The 15,391-nt window shown below is 38.8% G+C and overlaps 1 protein-coding gene across 1 annotated transcript in view; it reads left to right on the top strand.

Annotated features, from left to right (window-relative positions):
- LOC134754169 (protein Wnt-5b-like) overlaps positions 1-14,891 on the top strand; it is a 66,444-nt gene extending 51,553 nt beyond the window's left edge. Inside the window, exons 4-7 of the mRNA XM_063690298.1 lie at positions 2,490-2,601; positions 6,880-6,982; positions 13,698-13,855; positions 14,255-14,891. Of these exons, the coding sequence (XP_063546368.1) occupies positions 2,490-2,601; positions 6,880-6,982; positions 13,698-13,855; positions 14,255-14,452 (571 nt within the window). The 3' untranslated portion in view covers positions 14,453-14,891. The remainder of the gene's footprint in view (positions 1-2,489; positions 2,602-6,879; positions 6,983-13,697; positions 13,856-14,254) is intronic.
- Positions 14,892-15,391: the final 500 nt, after the last annotated feature.

The raw sequence follows: 15,391 nt of genomic DNA, 5'->3' as shown, positions 1-15,391 counted from the left end.
TATTTCGGGGATCTCAATAAAATATGGCAGTATTTAGAGGAAAAGGTGTGCTCAAAACCTCATGCAAATCTAGACTCGCTGAAAAAATCTCTTGCTACGGCAGTGGCCAATATCGACATGAAAGTGGTGCGTGAATCCATTGACGACTGGCCACGAAGACTTCAAGCCTGTGTAGATAATTATGGCGGTCATTTTGAATAAATGTTATTAAGTTAAAAGCTATCATCGCGAGGTCTAACTAAAATTTTGGATTTTTTTCAAAATAGCGTATATTTAATTAGTACTTTGAAAAAATTCCAAAATTTTAATCGACACAATAAAAAAACATTGAACCTGGTCTAAAAATTTCATGAGAATCGGTTGAGAATTGCGACGTGTAGAGAACATCCGGACATACAAAAGCATTTTTGTACAAGCTGAAACGTAGACCTTCGCTGACGCTCGGTCAATAAAGTCTGCATGCTGTGTAACAACACACCTTGAGAAATATTTTATTAATGGTTTCTTTTATAGACATCTTTAATAAGTATTACATGCTTAAGAAGGCTTTATTTATTTGTGTATATTTAACCCAAAAAAATTATCTTAAATATAAACTGAATTCTGAAAATTTTAAGCCAACATAAGTAGTAAGTTTGTGTCGATGATTGGTACAAACTTTTATCGCTCACTGTACTTTTCCTACCACAGGCAATTCATCGAGACTATTGTCTCCCCTACACCCCATATATAGCCCTGGATGTTCTTGACCCTATTGGGTTGTTTCCATCATGTTGAATTTTATAACTAAATCTAAGTAGTTAAATAAATAGAAAATGACCAAATTATCACAATAAATTGGAAACTTACAAAATATATGGGAACAATAAATAAATAGGTACAAGACTAAAGTTTCAAAAAAATATTTTTTAACTTAAAAAAAAAATATATGGCAACAATATACATAAACGCAATTTCCTTGTTTTCCACGGCTTCTAAGCAATAGCGACGTTACATGCTGACGTCACGATGTGTTGCCAATTTGTTAGACTCGCGCACAAAGGGTTCCGTACCATTACGCAAGAAACGGCAAAAAAATCACGTTTGTTGTACGGGAGCCCTACTTAAACATTTATTTTATTCTGTTTTTAGTATTTGTTGTTATAGCGGCAACAGAAACACATCATCTGTTAAAAAATTTCAAATGTCTAGCTCACGTATCACGGTTCATGAGATACAGCCTGGTACCAGACAGACGGACAGGCGGGCAGTGGAGTCTTAGTAATAGGGTCCCAGGTTTACTCTTTGGGTACGGAACCCTAAAAATCTACCTATTATACCACCTACCTACCTACCTATACCGGCTATACCTACTTCACTTTCATTACTCAAAAAGAAAACAATGATAAGTAAAATTTTGTGTGGGTCTCAAGAATTAGGCAAATTATTCAAGTTAAGTAGGTACAAAATACTAAAGCAGCATAACCTGGCAAGACGTCCGGTCCAAGCCCGGGTAAAGGATAAGCTTACCCGGGTTTAGCGCGTTAAGCATGCTTAAATCCGTTATCGAGTACCAGGACCACATACGATTGAGGGGGCCGATAATCCGGATTTCGATGCAATGTTGCCAGCCTGAAAATATGCAGAGGCAAATCCTAGGCAACGTGTGAATTTGGCCCTAAAACAGTAACAAAACTGAATATAAAAAAATTGAAATGATTATTTAAGCGTCGTTTTGTAAAAAAGAAAATCCCTTTAATTGAATTAAACAACTAAAGCATCGGTACTAGGAGCAGAACGGATAACCAAGAAGTAAAACCGTCTTTTTCCTCGATTTTCCCATAAAAACAAGCAAATTTATACATTACGCCACTACATTAAAGTCGTTTTTAGGTTGTCGAACTCCGAGTGGGTCTACAGATCGATACGGCGCGTAGCTCGTAGCAAGGGGCGTAGCTGCTACGAATTAACTGTAATATAGCTGTCTCTTTCCCGCCTACACGCATAAAACTTCACCCCAAAGTTTGTTGGTCTGTTGTTAGAGGTTCTTTTCTAAACAAATAGTTGACGTTCTACCTGCGTTTCACTAATATTTTTGTTTCAGAAACTTTTTTTTTGTTGGGGTCTTGGAAGTTGCGATACGAGTAACCAAAATTTTTACTCATGCGTATGCGAAATTGGGGTTCGTCTTAAATTTTTGAAGTAAAACTTCTTTAGGCCCAACTAGAGGGTAACTAAAAAAAAAATTCTGACGGATGTAACGCTCAGTAGTGACACACGCACAATAGGACACACGTCAAAGTACCAACATAGCGATAAACGTCATCGTTAAAGAAGTTTTACTTCAATCGTAATCGCGCGTAAAGATTACACGCACACACTTCTTATTTTTTGTTTTTAAATTCATTCTTTAAGCAACGAAGAGTAAATAAATAAGTAGAATAACATCAGTACTTTCTAAAAGTAGATAATAATGTACTTAATCAACCAATTTTTATTTTTCTGTACAGATTCACCGAAGACTTCGTGGACATTCGGGAGAGCGAACGCAAGGTTAAACGAGGCAGCCGCGAACAGGGCAGGCAGCTGATGAACAGGCATAACAACGAAGCTGGACGACGGGTAATCGCACATTATCATCACTTTTCATCATTTTAGATACAGAGGGTGAAACGCAGTCGAGAGCAGGGCAGGGAGCTGATGAACAGGCATAACAATGAGGCAAGACGAGGAGTGATCACACATTATCATCTATTTTCATCATTTTAGAATCAGATAGTGAAATGCAAGCGAAAGCAGAACAGGCAGCTGATGAACAGGCATAACAACGAAGCTGGACGACGGGTATTCACACATTATCATCACTTTCCAACACTTTAGTTAGATACAGAGGGTGAAACGCAGCCAAGAGCAGAACAGAAAGCTGATAAACAGGCATAACAACGAGGCAGGACGAGGGGTGATCACACATTATCATCTATTTTCATCATTTTAGATACAGATGGTGAAACGCAAGCGAGAGCAGAGCAGGCAGCTGATGAACAGGCATAACAACGAGGCAGGATGACGGGTAATACATTATCATCGCTTTTCATCACTGCACACAGAGGGTGAATCGTAGTCTCGAGCAGGGCAGGCAGTGATAAACCTTGTTATTTAATATGAATTATATGTTTTCAAAGTGGGTTTAGTAATTCGCTTTATGATGATAGTTCATTAAAAAAATCAAATCATTTTTTTAATTACAAGTTTCGGAAAGTTACGATTTATAGATACATAATTTTAAATAACAAATCTCTTGACTTGCATAGAAACGTGTATAAATATAAAACAATATTAAGTATTCTGCACGTCATCTTCCATTACTTTCAAATTATTATTCGAGTTTTTTTTTATACTACGTCGGTGGCAAACAAGCATACGGCCCGCCTGATGTTAAGCTGTCTCCGTAGCCTATGTACGCCTGCAACTCCAGAGGAGCAACCTTACTCACCGGCAGGAACACAACACTATTAGTAGGGTCTAGTGTTATTTGGCTGCGGTTTTCTGTAAGGTGGAGGTACCTCTCCAGTTGGGCTCTGCTCTAGATCTGGAATGACATCCGCTGTCCTGTGCCCTACCACACAAAGCAAGATGTCATTCACAGTGCCCATACCTCTCTTACACACCAATAAAAATGAGACTTTATATACACATACAGCAACGAATAAGAGTATACAATGTGTATAACATTTAGCTAGGTAATCTATGTATTTATTTTATTTGCAATCGTGCATAATACAGATAAATATATGACATTCATAGGTATCCACAAAACACGATATCCCATCGAAGAAAGAGGACAAGCTAATAAAAATGTGGCTTAGTCTGTGGCTACTACAAGTACTTGCTACAACTAAACTTATTAGGATTACGTGGGATCAACTCCGCTAATACTCTCCTACTTACTAAACACTTTGTGGCCACGACACTAGATTCTACTTCAACTTTAGATAGTATCATCTTGTCCATTTTTACAAGCTTTTATTTTACTTGTCCTGTTAGTATGTATGTATGCATGTTAGTGTGTCAAATCTTGGAAGCTAAATTTGTCCCACCTACCGATTTCCGATTGAGCTGAAAATTTTCATACATATGTAAGTCATGTTTCATAATACACGTACTAATTTAAACCGTCACGATTTTTACACATTATATTTCTCCGATAGCACAGGAATAATGCCGTTCTCGAAACGTCGGAGATCATTTTAAAATTTAATTATACGCTTAAGTCCCGTTTTAGTAAGTAATAATTAGAAATGCCACGAATATTTGGCAACTATTCGGTATTCGGCCTATTCGGCCACTTTGTCGAATATTCGGTATTCGGCCGAATGTTGCCTACTATTCGGCCGTATATCTGTTGCACCTACAGAAAAAGAAAAATTGCACAATGAAAATAACCAAAAACTAGGTACATTTAATATTTAAAATGTATTCTTGCAAGTTGTTAAATACGACGACCCTTTTTTGAGAATTTGTTGATTACATAATATTTAATTTTTACCATGGCTTTGATTTCATTGACTCTACCTACATTCATTTATTCTGTTCAAAAAATATATATATTAGCAAACGTTGTGCTTTGTTGGTGAACAATTTTCATAATAATTGTGACACAGAGGGGCCGAATATTCGGTATTCGGCCAGAACCACTATTCGGGGCATCTCTAGTGATAATGTCATGTTTCGTGGCCACAAAATGACCTCTGTGCCCCCATTACTTCAGATTATATCGATCTGACTAGTCTACACCGGACACAATAATTTCTACTTTTCTCTTGATACTTAGTGTACGGATTACTTAGGTATCCACTTATGTATGTGCCAAGCCAACCACTTACAGGCGCGGCTTCCTCTAAGGAGCGCTTGTGCAGTGCACTCCCATAAAATTATAGTGCCTAATTAATATATTTACTCTTTAAGATCTATCGTACAAAAGTCAATACCAATTAAATAATTACCTTTATTCATTATAAGTTTATAGACGGCCTATACTACTCGGCCTACTCCTATAATTTCATAGGAATCATAGGTAACGCGCGAAGCGGAGCGCTTTGGATTGCGCTCCTATGAAAAAGATTTAGTACATAAAATCAATAGGAAATTCAATGAGAGCGAAAGAGAAGTTTCGCTACAGTTCCGCACGTGAAACAGAAGATTTTCTATGAAAAAAGAGGTAAAATTGGAGCGGCGCTCCGTAGCCCGTTTGACCTTGCGCCCTCTCGTCGAATGCGCGCGCATTGTGTGCGCCATATTGTCACTTGTTTGTAAACAGACCTTAGTTAGTAGTCAATTTTAAAGTACGCGCGTGAATGGAATTTTGGCATTTTTTTATTATAAATAATTAACCAAGAGTTTAAGCAGTAAGTGCACATAATTTGTTTGTTGTGAGGTGTTTAAAATGAATGAATTTAACGGGAGAATGTGAAAAAAGTTTACAAAATCGACTCGAGTTCAATATAAAAGGAAAACCTTGAACTTTCGTAACAATGTTCGTCAAAAACAAAAACTTATATGTCATTAAATAAGATCAATATGAAAAAACACCGTGGTTGTGTTATGTCGCTGTGATAAAAGTAACTAGGTGTTTTAGTTTATCGTGTTACCTACCTAAGTACATGTATGTACCTAAGTATATGTCTTGTTTGGAGCTGGCGCGGGCGGGCCGGGCGACGGCTGTGCGGTGAGTTTGCTTGGACCGAAACCGATGTGTTAACAATTTAGCACATATTTCCATAAAATTTGAAAACAACATTCACAACCTAGAATCCATTTGTAAAATGAACTGCAGTTAGCGTCTATCGGTCGTCAAGATATTCGTAATAGCGAAATTCTATAAGAGAGTTCAATGACCGTATTTTGTGTCGGTTAATTCAATGTGTAGTTTTTTACTGTGATAGTGAACACCCATAATATAGAATCACCAGCCGCCGCTGACCACTTATCAGTATCTAGTTAGTTAGTTAAGTTTAAAATAACAATGTTACAAGTCAAATTTTGCCGTTTAATAGTTATTTACGATATAAGTGCGAATTACCTATTTGCATTAAGTATAATTGCTGTTTGTTTATACAGCGAGGGCTCAAACAGCCCGCACAAGTTTAATTCAAGATTAATACATCATTAAAGCATCCCTTTTTAAAGGATCATTAAGCGCCTAATTTTGAAAAAAAAATGTATGACATGCACGAAAAATGCTCAATTTACAAGATATTCCATTTTTCTAACTAAATTAACAATTACATACTAAATCAATATAGCGAAATTGGACCTATAAGTGTTAATTGACCGAAGCGTTAGCGAAGATCTCCCCGCTTTGACCCGGGCAAACTGCTTTGCTGCTGCAATACTTGGTTAAGTAAAAAAAAATTGTCGTTTCATTTTTTTGGATAATACTCAAAATGGTGGAAATTGGCATTAAGTGACATTAGTGTCTATGGCACTTAAGACTTGTGTGGTTGTGATAATGACTCAGAAATAAGTATTTTTTTATTTTTTTAAGCTTTTAAGTTTTACAATCTTATCGCGAAGTCTTCAGCTCACTTTGTGCCATCTACCATCTCGAGAAAAGTGGGTAGTTATACCTAAAGCCTTTCAGGTTGTTGGTGCCCTACATCCTACATTTTTGTATTGTATTATATCCTCGAGCGGCCCAGACATAAAAAATTTGACAAGACAATTGCAATTTCGATTTGTCATAATAAATATACAAATGAATATAATCTAACGGTACACCTTTTTTATACCCTTTGGGCGGCTATAGGATATAAAAAATTACAACTTTTTAAAAGATTTTTAATACCCTCTTAAATATACATAATATATTCAAATGCATCACAAATATAATTTATTCCACAGGCAGTGATCAAGAAATCCCGTGTAACCTGCAAATGCCACGGCGTGTCCGGTTCGTGCAGCCTGGTCACATGCTGGCAACAACTGGCCTCCTTCCGCGAGATCGGTCAGTAACTAGTACAATGCGGCAAGTAATCTCAAATGCCACAGCGTGTCCGGTTCCTGCAGCCTGGTCACCTGCTGGCAACAACTGGCCTCCTTCCGCGAGATTGGTCAGTAACTCTAATCTCAAATGCCATGGCGTGTCCCCTGCAGCCTGGTCACATGCTGGCAACAACTGGCCTCCTTCCGCAAGATAGGCCAGTAACTAGTACAATGTGGCGAGTAAACTCAAATGCCACGACGTGTCCGATTCCTGCAGCCTGGTCACATGCTGGCTACAACTGGACTCCTTCCGCGAGATAGGTCAGTAACTAGTACAATGCGGCGAGTAATCTCAAATGCCACGACGTGTCCGATTCTTGCAGCCTGGTCACATGCTAGCAACAACTGGCCTCCTTCCGCAAGATAGGCCAGTAACTAGTACAATGTGGCGAGTAAACTCAAATGCCACGACGTGTCCGATTCCTGCAGCCTGGTCACATGCTGGCAACAACTGGGCTCCTTCCGCGAGATAGGTCAGTAACTAGTACAATGCGGCGAGTAATCTCAAATGCCACGACGTGTCCGATTCTTGCAGCCTGGTCACATGCTGGCAACAACTGGCCTCCTTCCGCAAGATAGGCCAGTAACTAGTACAATGTGGCGAGTAAACTCAAATGCCACGACGTGTCCGATTCCTGCAGCCTGGTCACATGCTGGCTACAACTGGGCTCCTTCCGCGAGATAGGTCAGTAACTAGTACAATGCGGCGAGTAATCTCAAATGCCACGACGTGTCCGATTCTTGCAGCCTGGTCACATGCTGGCAACAACTGGCCTCCTTCCGCAAGATAGGCCAGTAACTAGTACAATGTGGCGAGTAAACTCAAATGCCACGACGTGTCCGATTCCTGCAGCCTGGTCACATGCGGGCTACAACTGGGCTCCTTCCGCGAGATAGGTCAGTAACTAGTACAATGCGGCGAGTAATCTCAAATGCCACGACGTGTCCGATTCTTGCAGCCTGGTCACATGCTGGCAACAACTGGCCTCCTTCCGCAAGATAGGCCAGTAACTATAGCACAATGCGACGAGTAATCTCAAATGCCACGATGTGTCCGATTCCTGCAGCCTGGTCACATGCTGGCTATAACTGGGCTCCTTCCGCGAGATAGGTCAGTAACGAGTACAATGCGGCGAGTAATCTCAAAGATAGATATAAATAACCCTTTTGCCCTTTATAAGGGCACAATCTATATGGTGAGGCAAAACTGATCACCGTATAGGGTTATAAGTTATAACATCACATCCCCTTTTTGTATTTTTCTAATACAGAATATTTATTACTATAAAGTGGCAATAAGGCTTGAATTGCGGAGATTTCAAAATAAGGTCCGTTAAAGAGATATTTAAAGCTCGAACGTGACTCCAGCGGCATGGTCCATCTCCATACCATCCACAAAAAAAAAAATTTAAGTAGAAAGCTTCAACCAAAGCCGTCAGTACGAAATGGCTGCCATTTAAAACAAACCCCGCAAACAATTGAAACTATATCTACCAGGGTGCCAGAAGACAGATATTAATATGCATCGTTTACATTCGCATATCACGGGGATAACTTTGGAAAATTCATGTCTTGTTGCTAAACAAAACACAACCTAAAACAATTTTCATTAGGGTTGTTTTTAGATAAGCAGGCTACAAAGTAAGAGTTTTCTGAAGTTATTTCTGGCTATACGGAGGTATTATTATATAATGCTCCGCTTAAACCTTACTCATTGTAATTATGTGTTATGGAACGTTAGTTTGTGTTAAATGGAACGTAGATAGTGCGATTTGTGGTTGATGTCAAGAATAATAATGAGCAGCGATAACCTACTTACAAAAATATAAGTTATTGCCTTAAATGAAACTGACTGAATCACTGAAACAGCGAAATAAAGATGATTGGGAACCGACATGTCTGAGTATTGAATATCCCCACAACATTAATACATGTGAAGGTAATTCTGTCTGTTACCTCTTCACGCTTGAACCGGTGCATATTTGAGTCTCGGAGAAGGACATAGGATTTCTAGTTTTTATCACGCAAATCATCATTCTACACAAGTTGTACACAAGTCATACTACGCTCGCTCAGTCGACTCCGCTGTCCGTCTGTCTGTCTGTTACCAGGCTGTATCTCATGAACCGTGATAGCTAGACAGTTGAAATTTTCACAGATGATGTATTTCTGTTGCCGCTATAACAACAAATAATAAAAAAGTACGGAACCCTCGGTGCGCGAGTCCGACTCGCACTTGGCCGGTTTTTAACTTTTTATTAGTTACCTACTTAATAAATGTAGAAAATATAGTAAACGCTGCCTATCTAAACTATTACTGTGTGAAACCATTAGAACTTTTTCCAGGATACTTTTTACCCTAACTTAATTTAAAATTAATAAAGTGCGCGTTAAACTGGTTTAAAACTCCGATTTAAATTGAGTTGAATACACAGTTTACCCTAATAAAACACTCTGTAGAGTGTAGAAAATGTCCCCATTAACATAATGACATACTATTACCACCCCTGTCCGGTCTTTTGTTGTGGCACACATATATTTTACCTAATTGACCCATCAACCCTTTACTTGGGACACTTTTTTATTCCCTTTGTTTTTTATCGTTCAAACAGGTACCTACCTATTAAGCTCCTTGCTAACAGTAAAGCCCTTGTTGTATGTACCTACATAAAATCATTGATGGTAAAAATAAATTCAAAGTTAAACTTGTCAGATAGGTATTTATTCTAAAACAATATAAAACAAGCACGTACATTTGTAATGTTTTAATTTTTAATCCCTAAACTGTCAAACAATACTGGCAGGAAAGCAAACTGGACATATTCCACAGCACTGAAGCCAGTTTTATGAAAGCTAGTAACCGATACCTAGAGTCTGTAACGACACCGAGCTCAATTATTGTATAGTTAGCATTTTAATTAGCTATGTATGTTGAGTAATCTCTCATTGTTAATATAATGACACTCCTTTTAACATGTGTAGCTTGACTGTAAGTGTTAATTATAAGGAATAATAATAAATAAAATAAAAATAAGCGGTATTAAAAGACCACCCAAAAAACAAAAATATACTTTCATTGGAACTATAAAATGAAGACTTATAAGGAAACGTTAAATAAGGCAGCCGTTGGCAGGCCGTAAAGTTTCCTAAGTTGTTTATTTTTTATAGAGCCATAAATATATTAACTTATTCGAGAACGCGACTTAATCAAGCTTTCAAGCTTTCTTTAATGATCGTTGGCTTCTCTTAAAGAACTCTATTCACTGCCTATTGAAGATATTTTAGTCTAAGAGTATATTAGTCTATAACGTGTCTGTCTGTACTCTATGCGTGGATTCGGCCAAAGCAGCCTCAAAGTTACTGCCGCAAATAAAATTTTATATCATTTTATTAGCAGGCGTTGGGTTTTATATCCCTTAGCCCAGTATTTCCATCGCTTTCACCCAATAGCCTAGTTCATTTAGATTCCATCATCTCTCAATAGTCCCTGCCGCTCCACCCTGGCGGGTGCTGCCTCTGCGTGCGTCTCATGACACGGGCAAGGGCAGCATCCGCTCGGTGTACCCCTTACCCTTCGTGTTGGGTTCGGCTCTGCGCACGCCTCCCAAATTTAATGTCCGAAACACCATTGTTCCGTGTTGTAGTTTTACATATTATTATCTTATCTTATAATTTCGGGGGCCCTTGCGGATACACTTCGACCCATAGGGATCTTTTGTGCAGTTACCCCCTAGGAAAGATCCGTCCGCTACTCAAGAGCTTTCCCCACCATCTCCATATGCCGGATGATGGACCTTATGGGTAGCGTTTTGAATTCCTTTGGTTCCAGGTAGCCTGTTCCAAAGTCCTTCATTCTTTGTCTGGCGAGGGCGTGACATTCACACACAAGGTGCTCTATTGTCTCTTCCTCTTCGCCACACATACGACAATCGGTGTTGTCAGCGTGCCCCATCTTGGCCAGGATTCCCTTGACCCCGTAATGGCCAGTAAACACCCCCGTTATTATTTGGAGTTGCCGTTTGCTAAGTTTCCAAAGCTTTATGCTCCAACCAGAGTCTACCCCTTGTATAAAGAGCTTTGAGTGCTTTAGACCCGTCAGACTGTCCCATTCTTCCTGGTGTTTGGTCTTAGTAAGGTCTCTGATAGCCGTTGTGATAGTTCCCTGTGAGAGCCCCACGAATGGTTCCGGACCTATAAGGTTGTTTGCAGATCCGGCTCTGGCAAGTTCATCTGCATTTTCATTGCCTATGAATCCCTCGTGCCCTGGGATCCATACCAGTTGCACTTTGTTTTGCCTTCCAAGCTTGTTCAGAGCTTGGAAGCCATTGTATACCAGTCTAGAGTCCACTCTGGGCGCCTTAAGCGCTTACATATTATTAGAGTAAGTTGATATTATAGATATTTAAATAAAGATTATAAATATCTAGGCAATCCTAGAAAAATTGGAAATGGACTACAAATTATATGTAAATGTAGCCTTTATCTTTCTTTCTCCTATACAACGGCTGTAGGTATTTTTAGGACCCAAGAAACTACATATAAGTATATTTTATTTACATCTTAGAATTGTCTAGAGGTATTTCTTAGATCTTACATTTATTTTATTACAACAACGTTAATATAAAATTACGTTGATAATTACGAGTTAATTACTTGAAGTAACTTACACGATTTTCTCACGTAGCACAAAGAACCGTGAATGGTCGGCTAAATTCTTGAATTTAAAGCCGCCCAATTTTATGAATCCTAATGGCGGCATGTTCTGAGTGCCGTTGCGACATTTGCATTAATAAAAACAGCTTAATAGTTCTAATTGGGTTAAACGCGCATTTAAATTAAACCAAAGATAATTAAACTAATAAACTAAAATTAAAATAATTTTCCATTTTACGACTTTAAGGGTTGGTACACTGCAACTGTACACTGTTGGTATTGACCTTCTTACTTTTCCAAACCACTTCATTTGAACAAGTTCCAAGACCGATCTCTTAATTATATAAGTACCTACTTAGCCAGAGATCTTACCGAGAAGAACAAAAATTAAAATTTCTTTATATTCCTCTCTATCGCTCTTGCATATTCTACCTGTTCTACTTGCAATGTCAGTCAGTCCATGTTAAATATCGTAGAGAATTAAGAATAATATCCAAAGTATTCAAATTAAGACAAATTATATAGGATTAAAATATCGTTGGGATTAAATGATGCCCTATAATTACTGGTTCAGAATACAACACGCCATCTTCTGGGTGGGCGCGTAAATCAAACGCCTACGAAGTGCGACTAAAGCTTCGTTTACACGGGTATTTTTACTGTGTAAGTACTTAACTTAACTAGGCAAAAATATTTTTTACTCAATAGGTACCCAAATTTCTTACATAAGAAGCCAGTGAGTTGTTACACACATATGTACTAAGTGGATAATGTTATAAGTGTATGTATTCGGTATTGTCTTTGTTTTTGGATTTATGTTAAGGTACCTATAATAATGTTATAATAATTTAGTTGATGGAAATATGTAGGATAACATTTTTGCATGCCTAATTTAAGGAACAAATAATATGTTATTTAAACTATCGTGAGACATATTTCAAAATATTTAGATCAGTACGGTTTCACACACTGTCACTATTATTTTTAGTCGCTTTTGGCGACATGTTTCGGATTCTTTGGGAATCCTTCCTCAGGCACGTCGCCAAAAGTGACTAAAAATAATAGTGACAGTGAGTGAAACCGTACTGATCTAAATATTTTAATATGTTATTGTTACTGAATAACTTTGTAATCCACCATTATTGTACCTACATAATTTTTGGCAAAATAAATGATTTACTTTACTTCAACTAACTTCGCCGCCTTTGAGTAAAAGGGTACTCGGCGAATTTACCGCGTTACTTAGGTATTATTTCGTCTCAGCAAGGCACCCTGAGAACAGATGATGCTCATAGTACTGTTGTATTTTTATGCAAACGTAAGACGTAACGATGTTGAGTCTATTTCATCAAAATTGTTGTGATTTCTTCTATTTGGGTAGGTCCTCTTTCCTCTAGGGGTAATTAGAGCGGTAGGACTGTGTGGGGGGATGGTAGCCAGGGTAAAAATCCAGGAAGCCCCCTCAAATATTATATTTTATACCACCAACAGGACAGTGACTAAGAAAAATGACCAATAAACCTCGTGCAATAACGTAAAGCTCTAAAAAACAATTAAGATGTCTTAGATGTTCTCACAAAACTTATTTATTAGTTCGGGACACTAATAAACCTAAAATGTATAATTAAAGTAAATTTATACACACCGTATTACTACTGAAGTGATATATTGGGGTGAGCCTGTCATTATATTTTAAGCACTTCATTATTTTAATGATGCCTTTCAGATGATAAATTAGCATTTTAAGCTGGAATTGACTCCAACGACGATCACTTGATATAATCATTATATGGATATTAAATTGTGTGATAATAGTATTTTAAACAATCGTGATATAATAGAGAGCTTTTCAGTCGAGTACCGTGTTTAAGCAACGAAGCTTGCTGAGTTGCTTAACTAAGGTCCGAGATTAACCTTATTGATACTCCGTAACCACACCTTTTTTGTACCTCACTGAGATGAGAGGTCATAATAAAATGACTTCTGTTGTTGACTGTACATGGAAAATTGCTTTAAATTCGCAGGCGACTACCTTCGCGATAAGTACGAAGGTGCCACGGAAGTGACAGTATCCAGGCGAGGGAAACTTCGGCTGAGCGACCCTCGGTACAGGCTCCCGACGGCCCAAGACTTAGTCTACCTCGAGCCGTCGCCTGACTACTGTGTGAAGAACGACTCTCTGGTTAGTAAATGACCATAATCATGTCAGTATACACTGGCAAGAAGCCTTGGATTCTCTTCCTTAGATTAACCTATCTGTCCCTTGCATCCGTTTTAAATAAGTCCTTTAAGTTTTTCCCTATACCGAATATTTCGCTTGATTAGTCTATAGCTTAAATCTCAGAAATCTTGGCGGACGGTGCCTTTGCCTGGTTGAGTTTGAATAGCACAAGAATAAGTATCGCAAGTCGCAATCATATTCAGACTCCCACTGCTCTACAGCGCGGAGTTAATTTAAATATGTATTACTACGCAGAGCAGTATAATTATATTCTGCTCCAGTTCTCTCTACGATCGGCACTGATACTGACATTATCCTAAGATCCTCTTTATAATCCTAAAAAATATGTAATATTTCCAGGGTTCCCTCGGCACATCAGGACGCGAATGCGACCGCACATCCGCTGGCATGGACGGCTGCGCTCTCATGTGCTGCGGGCGAGGTTACAACACTAAGAAACTGACGGTCAAGGAGCGATGTCATTGCAAGTTCCGCTGGTGCTGCCGAGTTGAGTGCAATACCTGTATTAGGACCGTCGAGATCTATACTTGCAAGTAGGACATGTCAAAATAGACTTAGTTGCGTAAACAACAGTGTTGGAAGTTCCGTGGCATGGGTGCCTTCAGCTTTATGTGCTATGGGTGAGGCAACAACAAGAAACTCACAGCAAAGAGCGATGCCACTGCAAGTATTACCTCCACCTTACAGAAAACCGCAGCCAAACAACACTAGACCCCTACTCATAGTGTTGTGTTCCTGCCGGTGAGTAAGGTTGCCAGAGCTCAACGAGAGTGCGGGGTGTTAGGGTCGGCTACGCGCATGTAACTCCTTTGCAGTTGCAGGCGGACATAGGCTACGGAGACTGCTTAACATCAGGCGGGCCGTATGCCAGTTTACCACCGACGTAGTATATAAAAAAAAGTACCATTGGTGTTGCAGAATCCATTGTAACACCTATTTTAGGACCGTAGCGGGCTCTACACCTGGAGATTGGATATGTAAATATCGACTTGAATAAGCATTGGTAATGCGAGCTTCATGGAATGGAAAACTGCAGTTTTAAGTACTGTGGATGAGGTTACAACACCAAGAAACATAATGGTCAAGGAGAGATGCCACTGCTAGTTTCATTGGTGCTGCAAAGTCGAGTCTAACACCTGTGTTTGGACGGTGGATAGATACACCTGTATAGGTTAAAATGAGTACCTAGAAAATCTAGGCTAGCATACCTACAGACATTCTTTCTCGCATAGATAGTGACGCGTGATTATAATAGCGTAAGAAAGTAGTCGTCAATATCAACATCTTAATCTGGAAATACATCTGCAAAAACTTTCGGGAAACCGTCTTCTTTTCTGTAGATATTACATTAGTTAACGATTTAGAGACATTTTTCAAAGACTTTCATTATACAAATTTTAAGAAGTATGTACAAGGTAGGCATGCCTAAAACGATAAAGAGCGAAAATTTGACTTTGAAGCCCTTTTATTTTATGA

This window comes from Cydia strobilella, chromosome 2, assembly GCF_947568885.1.
Source record: "Cydia strobilella chromosome 2, ilCydStro3.1, whole genome shotgun sequence".
Lineage (NCBI taxonomy): Eukaryota > Metazoa > Arthropoda > Insecta > Lepidoptera > Tortricidae > Cydia > Cydia strobilella.
Note: the sequence above shows the minus strand (reverse complement) of the source record. Positions and strands in the feature narration are given on the sequence as shown.